The 15,393-nt window shown below is 41.5% G+C and overlaps 1 protein-coding gene across 1 annotated transcript; it reads right to left on the reverse strand.

The window, feature by feature from the left end:
- Positions 1-574: 574 nt before the first annotated feature.
- LOC144833425 (keratin, type II cytoskeletal 6A-like) lies at positions 575-11,271 on the reverse strand. Its single transcript, XM_078689164.1, has 9 exons — positions 10,772-11,271; positions 7,396-7,613; positions 6,681-6,741; positions 5,721-5,816; positions 4,532-4,696; positions 3,360-3,485; positions 2,741-2,961; positions 1,482-1,516; positions 575-1,383 (listed from the first exon to the last, which is right to left on the reverse strand). The coding sequence occupies exons 1-9, from the start codon at positions 11,222-11,224 to the stop codon at positions 1,127-1,129; spliced, it is 1,632 nt and encodes a 543-aa protein (XP_078545290.1). The 5' UTR covers positions 11,225-11,271; the 3' UTR covers positions 575-1,126.
- Positions 11,272-15,393: the final 4,122 nt, after the last annotated feature.

The following is a 15,393-nucleotide window of genomic DNA, read 5'->3' on the forward strand; positions in this document are numbered from 1 at the left end:
CTATGCAGCATTCTCAGTTATAAAGGGAGGCAAGACAACCATTAGTAGGGTTACCCCTATCCTAGCACCAAGCCTGTTGCTTCCTATTTCCTCCCTCTATTCTTTTCAGTGTGCCTTGCTGTGAACACATCTGCTCAGTTAGTGTGGTACTAATCTACAGGGACTTCCACAGAAGGTTTAATATAAACAAAATTCATGGTTGTAAGCCCAAGATGTACTTGGAGGAAAAAGAGTGAGCTACTATAAGTAAACAGGGGCAACATTTGTGTTATGCACGTGAAATCTCTCATAATCACTGATTGTTGGTTTTTGTGTATTTTATGTATTTTCTTCTCCTTGTCAACCTTTTACATGCAATATGTACGCATGGGAGACTGATTCAAGCAGAAAAATTATCCTGAGAACTGAAGAACAGTTCTAGACATTTTGTGCCCAAACCAACCTCGTGTCTGTATCTCGTGTAATTTTTGCACGAGTTACGCTTTTATGTACAACATTTATACTGAAGATCAGCAAATTGTGTTTCATATAATACTCATGTACTTTGCAGATAAGGCACACAAAATGCTTGACCTAAAGTAAAGGTAACAGCTTTCTTTATTCAGGTAGTCAATAATCAACGTACAAGGACTGTGCCCTAAACTTAGGGCAGTTTCATTCGCTGCCATTTTATACCATTCAAAACAGGCCAAGATATTTATTATGCTACTCTGAACTAGTTTTAATGTCAATTGTACGAACTGGGGTGTCAACTGGAGCTTAGACCAGTGTGTGAAAAGTGCTGCTCAGCACAGATACTTGTTATGGAAATCGTGATCTGAGTCTGGAATCCCGTACATAGGTCCTCACTACCCTCAGAAAACACACGTGAAAACTCAGTAATTTAGGTTTATATGTAAGCGAACACTCTAGACTTTTCAAAGAATTTGTGTTTTGATGTTATGACTCTGTCTTGGGGAATAAGAGCACAGTTTTGGATTGCTTTTGGATTGGGAAAAGCACGAGACTCCTTGTGCGGGCAGAACAACAATGCTCATTTTTATAAAGGTCCAGTTTTGTTGCTGATTATTAGCGGTTCAGATCTTTCTTCAGGGTAAGCCATCAGTGCGGAGGGAGAGTCGGTCATTTAGTATCGCCGTCCGCTAGAGGACTGCATGGAGTATGAGGTCTTCTTCACAACTGTAGAGCCACCACTGCGTCCGCTTCCGCTGCTGAAGCCCATTCCGCCGCTACCTCCTCCATAGCCAGAACCTCCGCTAATGCCTCCTCCTGAGCTCCCACCTACGCCGTATTCGAAGCCACCTCCAGTGCCTCCGCTAACACTGCCTCCGTAGCTTCCACCCATGGAGCCTCCAGCGCCGCCTCCTGAGCTGCTGACCACGGCTGCGAAGAAATCATAGACAGATATCAGCATCATTTAATTGCCGAAAAAATACAGGAACCCATATTCCCTCCCAAAATTAAATACTATAGAAACTTACAGACGCTAACTTTGGTGCCACAGTCTCCTGATAGCCTGTAAAGGAGACACAAGGTTAGACTTGTCAATCATGGAATGACAAGCTCATTGGAAGGACGTCCATGTTATGTGACCAGTGCATTGGAATCGTGAAGACAGAAATTGCACAGGACACTACAAAACGCCACATAGTCCAAGCTCATCAATTGATGTGAAACAAATGCGTAAGGCAAGGAAGGTTGACCAGCATCGTTGAAAGAGAAGAGAACAATAGACAGATGATCTTCAAGTCATATATATGCCAGGGTTTAGATAGCCAATGGAAACCGGATGGCCTCCTCCCAGATACAGGTCTGCCATGCCACCCCCTACAAAGTCTCTCAAACATCTATGCAGACAGAAGCTACCTCTTTTTTAACCACTGCTTTCTGCCTGGAGGCTACTCACAAAGGGGAAATATAAGTGTCATGCCCGCTCTGCATTCTACAGTTATTCATTTTTTGCAGCACCTACTCTGCACAGTCACACTCAAAAATATATATTTCTTTTAAAGGAAAATGCTGTTCATCTAGGGATGGAATGTTAAACTACATGTGCCAAATGTAGCCCCAGAATCCCTACGGTAACACAAATGTTAGAGGGGATATGTTAACAAACCGAGCACAATTAATGGTCATCAATGGAACAACTATCTCCTCTGCAGCTAAGCTTTCCCTCTTTCGTTTCCATGTAATTTGCACCTGCAATTCAAGGCTGGTCTCTGAACTCAGTAAATAAGCCAACAGCTGTGCTTGCCCCATAGTCTTCATCTTTGCTCTCTCTTACTCGCTTACTCTGTTTCTCCCTTGCTCCTTCTGTCTCACTCTCTCGCACTACTCGAGCCTCTCTACGGGACCTACAGGTAAATATTGCTTCTACACTTCACCCAAGCTCGGTCTTCTGTCTTCATCTGAGAAGGGGAGGGTCCTTTGAATACTTTTGCTCTGATCTCTAAATGTTTTGATATCTGGATTCAAGCAAAAATCATAGTTTGGCCCCAATATACATATTCTTTTTAATTTCAGTTGAGGTTCATCTCCTACGTTCTACTAAGCCAACCCATTGTCACCAGATGAACGCACGTTGACCCAAAACGAACTTTCTCTATCCTCAAATATAGCGCCTTCATTGGCCTTCACTCTATATGGTCTGCAGCAGAGGTCACTCATGGGCCTCCATAGATATATATACCCCTATCTATCAAAGTGGTCTTTAATAGCATACATCCAATTTAGCACCCACCTGCACTCTTCTCCTTCCAGAAGCTTCCTGTAGGTGGCAATCTCAATGTCCAGGGCTAGCTTGGCACTCAACACCTCCTGGTACTCCTTCAGCTGGCGTGCCAAGTCCTCCTTGGCCTTCTGTAGGGCAGCCTCAATGTCAGCCAGCTTTCTTTTGGCATCGTTGATGGCGGACTCCCCATGCGATTCTGCCTCTGTGATAGCCGTCTTCAAATTGGCAACCTTTGGAAAAAAATGAATGAGCTCTTTCTTAATTAAAGCAGTCATTTTTACCAATCTCCTATTGTCTCAAGAAAGTTCAATTGTATGTGCTGGAAACTTTAATTACCACCTCTGATCTTAAGCACCTCACCTCAGAAACAACAAACTGAATTGAGCCCATAAAACGAGTTCAACTGTAGCAATAACTATAATTTTCAAATTTTATTGCCGAGGTATATTTCAAAACTGTTTTTATATGGTATTTATTTCTTTACCTGCTTTGTTTGTTTCCTGCACAACTTGGACGTTCATGCCTGCTACTCGTTAGTCATAGCTAGTATTACTACTTAGAACATTACTGTGGCTTTGTTCACGTGGAACTCCTTCTGAGCTCTGTTGACACATATTTCACACTGTACCTGTTTCTTCACAGCTTCTTCCTCTGCCCTCAGCCTCTGTATCTGGCGGTTGAGGTTAGTAATCTCGGTCTTCGTGCTGCGCAGATCGTTGCCGTGTGAACCCGCTGTCTTCTGCAGCTCTTCAAACTGAAAGTAAAACGTGTGTGTTAGGGTCGAGGTGTACTGTGGTTCCTTCACAATGAGCAGGAATCTCTTGGCTATTGTTTGTAATGGGAATGACACCCAATATAAGGAGCGAGCACCCTCTGGAAACACTCTCTGGGGAACACTGTCCTTTGTAAGTGTCATTGGAAGGAAGTGCCCACCTTATCCTGGTTCTACAGGCTTTGGCTAAGAAACTCCATTAAATAATTTTACCATGACACAAAAAGGACTTATGAAAGATATAAGAAAGGGACGTTTGGTCCACACAGAAAATACTTTCATTGCTGCGCCAAAACAGGAAAGGGGGGTTAAAATGAAAGCAGACAATGAGGGTCAGCCAGACGGAAGAAGAAACTGTGGAGCCAGATCTCACTCTGCCGTCATGAGGTGACTTCATAAGTGATGACCCATTGGGTGAAAAAGTCAGAGTGACTGCTGAGGATGGGAATCACTAATCAGTCAGAAGAAGATTTTTGGGGAACTTGAGGAGCTAATGATGGTCAACGACCAGTGTTCGACGTAAGAGACTGAAATGGTTCTTGGTGGTCCTACCGAACAGGCAAGTCTCGTGAGAGACTGAAAGATCAACGACTCCTCTTTCATCCCAACAATATCGATAATGGGTCACAGAAGCCAGTGGCCGTAATGATGCGCACAATGAAACTGCTCCGGTCTCACCTATTAGGACATTCAGCTTAGCATCCGCATATAGAACCATACGGCAGCAGAGGGATTACATTATTGAAAACAATTTGGACATTATGTGTCACAAAATAACTATTTTGGGCTGATTTAGAGAAGATTGATGAGATAGTGTATGGAGCGATCGGTTGAGTGCTGTTGTTTACATTGTGCCTCATCAATTTTGCTCTGTGATTTAAGCTCTATTGTATTACTATTTGGTTGCTAAAGCAGATTTCCTCAATGGTCCCTGAAGGTCACAAATAATGATAGAATCCTTTATAGTACACAGCATGTGCTCCTGCAGTGGTGCCTTTTTGTTTCTCTCAATAACAGCTGGTGCTCACCTTTTGCTGGTAAAAAGATTCTGACTCAGCCCGGCTCTTCTTTGCAATCTCCTTGTACTCATTCTCCACCTCGGTGATGATACTGTCAAAGTTGAGGCTGCGGTTGTTGTCCATGGACAGAATAACCGAGGTTTCTGAGATTTGGGAGTGCAGCTGGTTGATCTCCTGAAAAACACAGGTCAAACAAATTTGGATCAAATGTACAACAAATCTCTAATAAAACGGAATCCAGGCTGCTGAACATCTTTTCACCTGGGGGAGCCCTCTTGTGTGTTTAGGGTATGGCTTCTTAAGAGCTGCATTGTTGTTTTCAACATAGAAAGGGATGTGCAGTGGGTGCTATGCTATCAGCACCGCTTACAATCACAGCATTAAACTAGTGGTCAGGAAGACATTGTCAGGGACATGACCAATGCATTTGGACAATATTAGTTTATTCAATGGAAGGATATTTACGGCAGTCCAATTTTGGATATCAACTTCAATGAAAAAGCAAATCGTGTGTTAATGAGTGCCAATGTAGTGTAACATTTTATCCCAGCAAGAAGCGGGGCCCATACATACCAATAAGGGATAGTCCCAAGTGATAACAATTTTACATCTCATTAATGTAATAAAAAAACATTTGACCAGACCCAGCCAAATGCCAATGAGGTATGGTCTGTCTTCTACCTATCACAATATGTTAACGGAAGGATGATGCATTCTCTTTCCCATCCTCACGGGCTCACCTACGGAGTTTCCCTTACAGCCTCTTGTGACCTATGTGTACAAGGGATCATCTGATCATGTGTGCTACTATTTTCTCCATATCATGACAAGTCACTGCACCCTACATGTATTTCCACATTTGCCTTCCACTCACAATAAGTTAAAGTGTCATGTACTGGTAAACGTCAGGCTAGGTGGCCATTCTGCTAGCTCTGCTGTTCTGGCATTTGCACAGAGAACTGCAGAATTTGAAAGCAGGATGGGCTACCGTGACTCAATTATGCCTCTGTGGCCACATTCTAGTCTTGGCGCCCTGCATTCTAGAGCTGCTTTGAACATGTTGGCCAGGGCTAGTTTTACTTTCCAGTCCAACCCTGCATCATGTGTGTGCCATTGCCTACTGTCCCTACATATACAATTGCCTCATGTATTAATCAAGTGGTGCTTTGACTGGGGATAACAGTGCTAAGTAACTTACTTCATCATACATTTTTGTCAGGAAGTTGACCTCGTCAGTTAGTGCTTCAACCCTTGACTGCAATTCCACTTTCTTCAAGTAGGCAGCATCCACATCCTGTTGAAAGGAAGCAGGTGATCATCGAAACATTACCAGCAACAGCAAGAAGAAGAATCTGTGGACCACTAAAGCTTAGAGCGCTCCCTTGTGCAATGGCATGGATCTACCCAAATACAGTCATAGGGTTAACGTGACACGTAAGAGTCAGGGATAACTTCACTGGGATTTCCAAGTAGGCCCCGGCAACTATTCAACAGACCATCTCTCTTCAGGGCACTCACGACCAGAACTGTTCACACCCAGTGAAATCATCAAAACGTGGGCAACTCTCAGTTAGGACTAGAAAGCCTGAACCTGGAAAAAGCATGGAGAAAATCATACTGATGCCCCAGGATGAATATTCAGCTATGCCATATGTCCCTCCCCACCCACCTCATTTCAGCCTTGCATACTTGGATTCCTTCATCGGCCTGGTGCGCCACCATCCATGGGGCAACCATGAAACAAAGAGGACGTACCCATGGTGGCACAGATTTATATACTGTCCCCTTCTGATCACCACTTCCAGGTCATGTGTGAAGGACGACGGGAAAGGACCCTAGAGGGCAGTGGAGATGCTGAGGAAGTGTCCATGCCAACAAAGTGGCCACCTCCCTTCATGTTGGAGCGACTAATAAGCGGGTTACTTTGCTCAGGATCACACAGGTCAGCTTGAATTTTATCTGATTCAATCGATCGCCATCAGGGATACGTTACATGTTGTCAACGTAATCCCTCATACAAGTTCCATGCATCTGAACGATAAAAGGGTTTTGGAGCAAACTCTTTTAAAACGGTTTACACAGAGCGTTTCTAAAACCTTGAAATGGTTGTCCTTGTCATCGTTTTCATTATTTCGCGATTAAAAGCGCCTTCACTCACCTTCTTAAGCATCACGAACTCATTCTCAGCATTTGTGCGCTTGTTGATTTCCTCTTCGTATCTGTCAAAAGCAAGAGAGATTAAGTAATGGTTTGTTTTTCTAAGCACAGCCTCTACACAAGTTCAAAGGCACCTGGAGCCTTATTTATGAAAGCCTTGCGCCACCGGTGCGTCACTTTTTCCCATGTTAAAAGTGACGCACCGGCGGCGCAAGGCCTTCATAAGTAAGGCCCCTGAAGCGCCGGACGGACGACGTCAAGCCATCAGGAAAGGTGGGCAAGCTGTGCTTGAAGTTGGTGGCAGAGCAACCCCAGTAGAAGCTGGATGAAATGCCTCATCCAAAATGCAAACGTGAAATGGCACTGATCGTAATGAATTTGAATCAAGGTCAGATTTATGATCCTTTATGGTAAATGTTATAAAACCATATCATTTGCTCAAGCGAAGTTATCCTCCTGAAAATCTATTAAATAGCGTAATAGTCAGCTATTCCTTCAACTCCAGGTAATTATTGATCTACTATAAATTATTTGTGCACAATTTGTAAACATTTTGTTATAGTGTGCGAACCTGCACTAGGCCAGAGAGTCGCAGGTTATAATCGTTAGCCATCCTTACGGAAAACAGCACTTTTCTAGTGGTTTATTTCTGTGCATGCTCCTTTGTTGTTTTGGTAGTATGCTAGGGTTGTGCAGTATGCCAGAGTTTCTCTTACCTGTTCTTGAACTCTTCAACAAGATTCTCCAGGTTCTTCAATTCTCCGCTGAGGCGACCTCTTTCATTTGTCTTGGAGGTCAGTTGGTTCTTTATGGTGCTGATGTATGCTTCGAAGAAGGAATCAAGGCCCTTTCCAGGACCCTTTTTCTTCTCTTGCTCCTGCAAAAGCTGCCACTTGGTCTCCAGAACCTGGTTTTGTTGCTCCAGAAATCGTACCTGAAACCCAGCGAGTATATAAATTAACCAACAAAGAATGATGTAAAGAAGTGAAACTGCTTTCAGATCACTTTCTCTACGCGAACGGTGTTTACGACGAGATCAGGGATAACAGAAAGTGAAAACATACCAGAATGCCATTTTAGTGTTGCAGTACAATGCTTCAAATCTGCATGGTAATGTAGCACTAGGTGATTGTGGGCAGGGTAATAACTAATAAGTAGCACAGAAATACCACCTAGATCTCATATTGCTTCCATTTTATTAGAGGAAGTTGAGGAGACTATTGAAGACTAAAGAAAGGTAAAGCCTACTGGACCAAAATTTGTGACAAAAGATTTCGTTGCATCTTATTTGGATACCTGGTTTGTATTGTTAACAACACTCTTCAATAACATCCTGGAATCGAGTCTAGTATTGTCACCCAGGAGAGAAGAATCTGTTGTGCCCATATTTAAGAAGGATAATCCTATGGACTTGGTTAAATACTGTCCCATCTTATTGTTCAATGGGACAAGGAAATTCTTTAGGAAATATTTGCCTCTGGAAGATAACAGGACTACTTGATTACTAATAGAAGCACAGAAACCTAGCTGGCCTGCTTTCACCACAAACTAGGCACTGTTGAACAGGGATTATATCTGTTTTATTTTTTCAAGAAATATGTTCCTCCAAAAGTGGGGCCGAGGGAGGTGGGTTCTTAGCCTTTCACACGTGTTAATATGCTACAAACATTGTACTGTACTCGAAGGGCTAATAGAAGGAATGTCTGTAGTATATCCGAGTAATTGCAATGTGATGCTGTATGGCAACAACACGTATCCATTAGTAGGGGTGCTCACCATGGTTGTTTATTTGTCCCACTTCAATTTAATCTATTTATTTAATCATATGTCTCGGTGCTTAGCTACGTATGAAGGAGATGGCCCAATAGAAAAAACTTTACTTTATGCTGTGTTTTCTATCTATGGATGATAGGGCATTGCTGGCAAGGAAACAATGATTTGCCTAGGCTTTTATTTGCATTTCAAGGCTAGTGAAGAGCAAACTAGAGGTGGATACACCAAAGTCACAGACCTTAGTGGTGGACCTAAAGAGATGCTTTTTTATTGAACAGTCATAATTTAGAAACTGTGACCCTTTTTGCAAAAAAAAGAGTTGTCTCAGCCACAAATACTGAAAAGTGAAATATCCTCCACAACTCCACATATATATATATATACATATATATACATATATATATATATATATATATATATATATATATATATATATATATATATATATATATATATATATATATATATATATATATATATATATCACCCGTTAGGTGCTACCAAGAAACGCCGCTCGCCTACCATTGAGCGCCGGTGCCAGGGTGCCAGGTAGATTTAGTCACCAAACAACAATATATATATATACAAAAGCTTGGACCTTCTTTTAAAAAAAAAAAAAAAAAAAATATATATATATATATATATATATATATATATATATATATATATATATATATATATATATATATATATATATATATATATACATATATACATATTTATATATTAGATCATAATAAGAAATATCCACGAGACCCATATCTTCCTCATTAGGTCTAGAGAAAAAAATGGCAGTTAAGTTCTAGTGTCACAAAAAAATAAATGCTTTTACCAAGGTATAGAGAGAATTTTTGAGGAAAATCTGCATGTCACTAAAGTCCACGCCAATGAAGTCAATAAGGATGGAATTGTACTCTAACAGTGTTGCTGATGATGATGCTGCAATCACAAGTTCTAATATGCACCTAAGAGTGGACAATTAATTCTTTATAGTTTCTCAAGCAATTTTACTAGATCGCCTAGATCGCCTAATGGCAGATCATATGGCAACCCTTCTCTGGGTTTCTTCCTTCCTCTGAACAACGATTGCTATAGATCTTTCAATGGATTCGTTAGATTTGTACTCATGAGTCCATACAACATCAGGATTGATCAAAAGCAGATATTAGGAAAACATAAATCATCAATGATTTAACTGAATTTTTGATAGATCTTTTGGCCCTGCATTTCTCTGTATTAAAAAAAACTAGAATCCAGGAATATTATGGTAATCTAATGTTCTGCCTTTAACCGGCATCTCTCTACATGAAGTTTTGCCTGGGGATAATGCCCTCAAGATGTTACGCTGTTAACTAAATTGAATAATGTGGTCATTTCTGTGCTTGTCACTTTGCAGGCATTTAGAATTAGCTGCACTTCAGCCTTAACTTTCCTCTCTAACTTGCTAAAAAGATGGGAGAAACCCCTCAACTAATATTGAAATATGGTATTAGAACTAGTAAATAGGTATTGCTATTATGTGAAAGTACTGGGGAATGAAAGTTATTCATTGTATTTCAAAATATATTGTGAAAGCTTGAAGGATTACGAAAACTGTTGTTGAAAAATTGTGTATTATTTCATATTGGAAAACAACTGTGACATCTTTGATGAAGTTGGAATTATTGTCAATTTTAATCAGTGACAGTTTTGTTTTTAAGATCCAAACTTTGATGGAATGGGTGTATAATGCATATATATCAGTATCAATCAATACTTTACCGTACAGTTCAATTAAACCTGTACAATTGTCCTTTTATCCAGTAAAAAATATGTCAATTACTAGTAAATGAGCTAGATTCTAAACAATGATCGTATACAACACAATTTTTCTTTGCAACATCAGATGTGTCATTAAAAACCAAAATTATACATTAAACAGTGAACACTGTGCTGCAAATGAACAAAAATGAATAATGGACTACATTCTTAGGAAGGATAACTTTGTAAACATGCAGGCCCTAATAAATTAACTAAGAAGTGTCAAAATCCTTTTAATATGTCCAGTTCGGTGCTTTTCTATCAATCATTTTCGTTTCTGAGTTTTTAGCAGCTCTAAAAGATATTTATTGGCCTTGCTTGCTATTCAATGTAACAGCAAATTGAATAAAGTGTGGGAGGTAGAAGCAGGCCTATTTATCGCAGTTTGTATTATTTTTAGTATGTTGATGAAAATTATTCTCCCGAATAATACATAACCAATTATTCAATTATTCGATGGTTGGTCCTCTATTCATGATAATAAAACTGAATATCAAGGTTTGAAGACCAAGGACTTACCTTATCAATGAAGGTGGCAAATTTATTGTTGAGCGTCTTGATCTGTTCCCTCTCCTGTGTTCGTACACTTTGGATATTTGAATCAAACTCCAAGTTGAGTGGGTCCAAGAGACTTTGATTGATGGTAACTTCCTTGATGCCACCTGGTGGGCAAGTTGGAAATCCAGATCCTCCCCCAAACCCACCACCAAACCTACCAGAAGTTCCACCGCCTGCGCCACTACCAAAGATACTTCCAGCTAAGCCACCAGACTTATAGCCACCCATGTAACTGCTGCTACTGCCACTGGTGGACATTCTTTTGCCAGTCCCTAGATTGTGGTGGCTTCTGCTTCCAAAGCTGATAGCACCACTGTGTCTAGAACCCCCTCCTGTTCCACGAGAGACAGAGTGAGAGCTGAAGCTGACTCTGCCGCTGTTTCCATGCCTCCCACTGGTCGATTGTTGGGACATGTTGGTGGCTATGAAGTGGAATGGCAAAGGGAATGCAACTTGAGGAAAGCAAGTGCCTCTGTTTTGAAAGATGCACTCACATCCTTTTATATGTATTTTTTTGGGCTTGGTTGTGAGGGAGTAAGAACAGGATTTTTTATTGTAATAATTTGTTGAGTATGTGTTGAGCTGGCAGAAACCTATATTCATTGGCTTGTTAAACATTGCAATACCATGGCACACACCTAGCACTTCCTATAAAATGTATATATTTGTTGCTAATTACTAGTGATGCAAAATAACCTAGTTTCCCTTCTGGAAACTCAGATAAAGGCTGTCTTTTGCAATAGTGAGCCATGATTCTGTGAAGATTCATTTTTACAAAAGTGAGGCACATGGGTAGTACAGTCTTATTGGCATTTTACCAGAATTAGTCGAAATCATTCTTTAATACTATTGCATGAACCGTGCACTGGTTTATGCCCATGCCATTTCTCACCGTACCTGTATAAATGCGAAGAAGAACATATAGTACAAATTGTGCAACCCTTGCTGCAAACCTCATGGACATGATCCAGAAATACCATAAAAAATGTTTGAAGACTTCTACCGGGTCATGGCATACCAGGGCATTGGTGTGACGTTTTTATGACAGACACATACAATTACATCTGTTTTCTCTATTTCTACATGTGAAATATTGTTGCCTTATGGTAAATCTAAATATGTTGAGTTAGGAAATTGTTGATGTTTCATCTAAAAAAAACGTTAAATATTTTCTTCACATGGCAAACCCTTCCCTTTCCTCACATGTCCGTGAAAATTTGGAATTCTCTCATACTTTTGCACATTGTATGTTTCTCTTGCATACGAGTCAAAAGGACTTCATATAAATGTGAGAAAACATGAGTTTTTTTTACAACTAGATTCACCTTAAATTGTCTCTTATTTGACACAACAATTTGATAATGGTAAAGCCAAGAAGGTAAAAGACTACCTCAAAAGTTTGGTTCCGAAAGTCCTCTTAATGTTTTTTTTTTAATTACATTGATCCACAGTTTGATCCAGAAAATAAGATTTTACAAGGTTACAAAAAAACTTGTACCTGTCTCATAATTTCTGGCAAGCAGAAATCATTTTCACAGAGCAGCCCTTTGACTGAGGATCATATATAGCAAGACAAGAGAAAAATTCAGTATGGCTCCTTCATAAGTGAATTTGTCCCCACCTTACACCATAACAAACCTGCATGTCAACACCCACCCGAATGCATGCTTCTGAACACACGATCACTCAGCAAACATATAACCTACCTGCTGAGAGGCTACACTCTTTACATTATCTGCATCACGGATACATGGATTAACCGTTCACTGGTAATCCCAGTGGGCTACGAGATCGCACGACAGGACCACCTTCACAAGCAAGGAAGATAACTCCCTATCATCTACCAGGAATTCACAAAATGCACAATGTCCAGAGAGAATGCCACCCCATTCATGGAACACCTGCATTTCATGCTACAAATCTCTGAAAACCCTGAATGGAACAACGCATACCAATCACCTAGACCACAAGTCACTTTTACCAACATCATCACTCAACTCACCATCGACTCCAGAGCCTAGATTGTCATTGGTGACAGCAAATTTCACCTGGAAAACCGAAACAACCCCTGCTCCACAGCACATCTCAAATGCTTGAGCAACATTGGACTCACTCACCGTATCCCAGAACCAGCAACACACCACAGGGCACACACTGGACCCCATCTTCACCACAGGCGACAGCATCAAATACAACACCACCACACCACTCACATGGACCAACCACTCCATCATCCACTTCCAAATCAACACACTTAAGATCAATACCCCTACCAGGCACAGCATTCCAAGCCATAGCTGCGGCAAAATCACAGAAGCAGACTGTCTCACGAACCTCAGCATGGATCAGCCTAGCGCTGCAGACAACCTGGGCAAGGACATCAACAACTTCAATATTTGGACCAAGAACTGCACAGACTCCCTTGCATCCATCAAACCAAACAAGCATAGTAGCTCAAACAAGCAGGCCAGCTGATACACAGAAGACCTCTGAGACATCAAACAACACTTTAAACAACTAGAAAGGAAATGGAGAGCCAGCCAGGACACCACCAAAAGAAATACCTCCAAAGCTGCCCTAAGATGCTATCACCAGCAAATAAGAGACACCAGGAAAAAAGCACTAGTGAAATCCAAAGAAAGGAAGCTTTAAGGAGATATTCCTAATAATCATGGATTTCACCTTGGCCTCAGCCACTGCCACTGTCAACAACACCACCACCTCCCAACATCTCGATGACAACCTATACAATTTCTTCAACAGCAACATCGTAAACATCTACAGCAGATTTGCACACCAACCCAACTCCACAGAACTCACTGTTAACCTACCCACCACCAACCAAGATGGCCACCTGAGTGAATGGACAACCCTCAGCAGAAACAACATAACAACAATCATGTGACAATCATCCACTCAGGATCCCAAATTGACCCTTGCCCCCACCACATCTACAACCTGGAAACACCAATTAGTACCACCCTGAAACACATCATCAACACCTCCGTCACATCCTCCACTTTCCTGGTTGAATGGAAATTTGCAAAAATTAATGCCCTCCTCAATAAGATCACAGCCAACCCCAATCAACTGAGCAACGTCTGACCCATGCCCCTGCTCCTCTATCCAGCCAAAGTGATTGAGAAGGCCAGCAACAAGCAACCCACCTCGAACTTCACCTTCTAGATAACACTCAATCAGGATTCAGAAAGAACCACTGCACCAAAACAGTATTCATGACGGGCACCAACAACATTCAAATCATCCTGGACTGAGAAGAAACAACAGCCCTCATCCTGGTTGACCTCTCTGCGGCTTTCAACACTGTCTCCCACAAAACCCTCATCATGACTCCATGAGATTGGCATACAAGAACCCGCTCTCAAGTGGATCTGCTCCTTCCTCACAAAAAGAACCCTAAGTATCAGGCTGCCACCCTTCACATCAGAGACTAAGAAACTGATAAGCGAAGTCCCAGAGGGATTGTCCTTCAGCCTCACCCTTTTCAATATATACATGACAATGCTTGCCAGCATCATCCAATCACAAGACATCACCATAATCTCCTACACCAATGACATCCAACGTATCCTCTCACTGAGGGACAAGACAAACACCATCAGAACCAACTTCACCAACTGCATGACCATGGTAGCATACTGGATGCGAACTAATTGCCTGAAGCTCAGCTCCAACAAGTCATAAGCACTGGTCTTCAACAACAAGACTTACCCTGGAACACCACCTGCATGGCCATTGGAGCTAGGACCAACACCCACATCCACAGGTCATGCACAATCTCTAGGGATCATCCTAGATGACAAGCTCAATATGATGGTTCAAGGCAATGCAGTATGCACCTCCTGCTTCCACATGCTACACATGCTGAAAAAGATCTTCAAATGGTTGCCTCAGAACTGTTCCATCTATCCATCCATCAAAAAATCACTAATCACCAGTAGGCTGGACTACTACCACAATCTCTAATGCAATATCTCAAAACAACTCCTACACAGCCTCTAGATCATCCAGAACACCGCCACAAGACTTATACTTGACTTCCCTTGCTACACCCACTTCACACTGCACCTCAGGAAGGTTCACTGGCTCTTCATTTATAAGTGCTGCCAATTCAAACTTCTCAAGCACACATACAAAATCCTACAAAACACAGGACCAAAATACTTGAACAACTGCATACACTTTCACCAACCCACCAGACACCTACACACTCCTTGCATCCGCAAAAGAAAAACTGAAGGTTGCTCATTCGCCTACATTGCACCAAAGACATGGGACAACCTCCCTCAGAGCCTTCCTATTCACTTCTGGAGTTCCGCAAGAAGACTTAATACCTGGCTCTTCGTATAGGCACCTTGCGGGCCACACACCTACACACCTGCACAAGCACCTGGATACCCTCCCAGGTGATTCGAGCACTATACAAATCAACATGACATAATATAACAAACACCTATTAGCTGGCCTGCATTGGCCAGTCACTGAAAAATGCCCATACTTGATCCCTTCGTCCTAGCAAGTCCCTATCAAATTTACCATTCTGGGTGAAAGATTTATAAAGA

Source organism: Lissotriton helveticus, chromosome 1_1 (genome assembly GCF_964261635.1).
Source record: "Lissotriton helveticus chromosome 1_1, aLisHel1.1, whole genome shotgun sequence".
NCBI lineage: Eukaryota > Metazoa > Chordata > Amphibia > Caudata > Salamandridae > Lissotriton > Lissotriton helveticus.

Excerpts from the sequence above, each read along its gene's own strand:
- LOC144833425 (XM_078689164.1), bottom strand. The coding sequence starts at position 11,224 with ATGTCCCAACAATCGACCAGTGGGAGGCATGGAAACAGCGGCAGAGTC. Across the intron at positions 5,817-6,680 it reads AGTTCGTGATGCTTAAGAAG|GATGTGGATGCTGCCTACTT; the intron begins GTGAGTGAAGGC and ends TCCTTTCAACAG. Across the intron at positions 1,517-2,740 it reads CTGGAAGGAGAAGAGTGCAG|GCTATCAGGAGACTGTGGCA; the intron begins GTGGGTGCTAAA and ends TCTCCTTTACAG.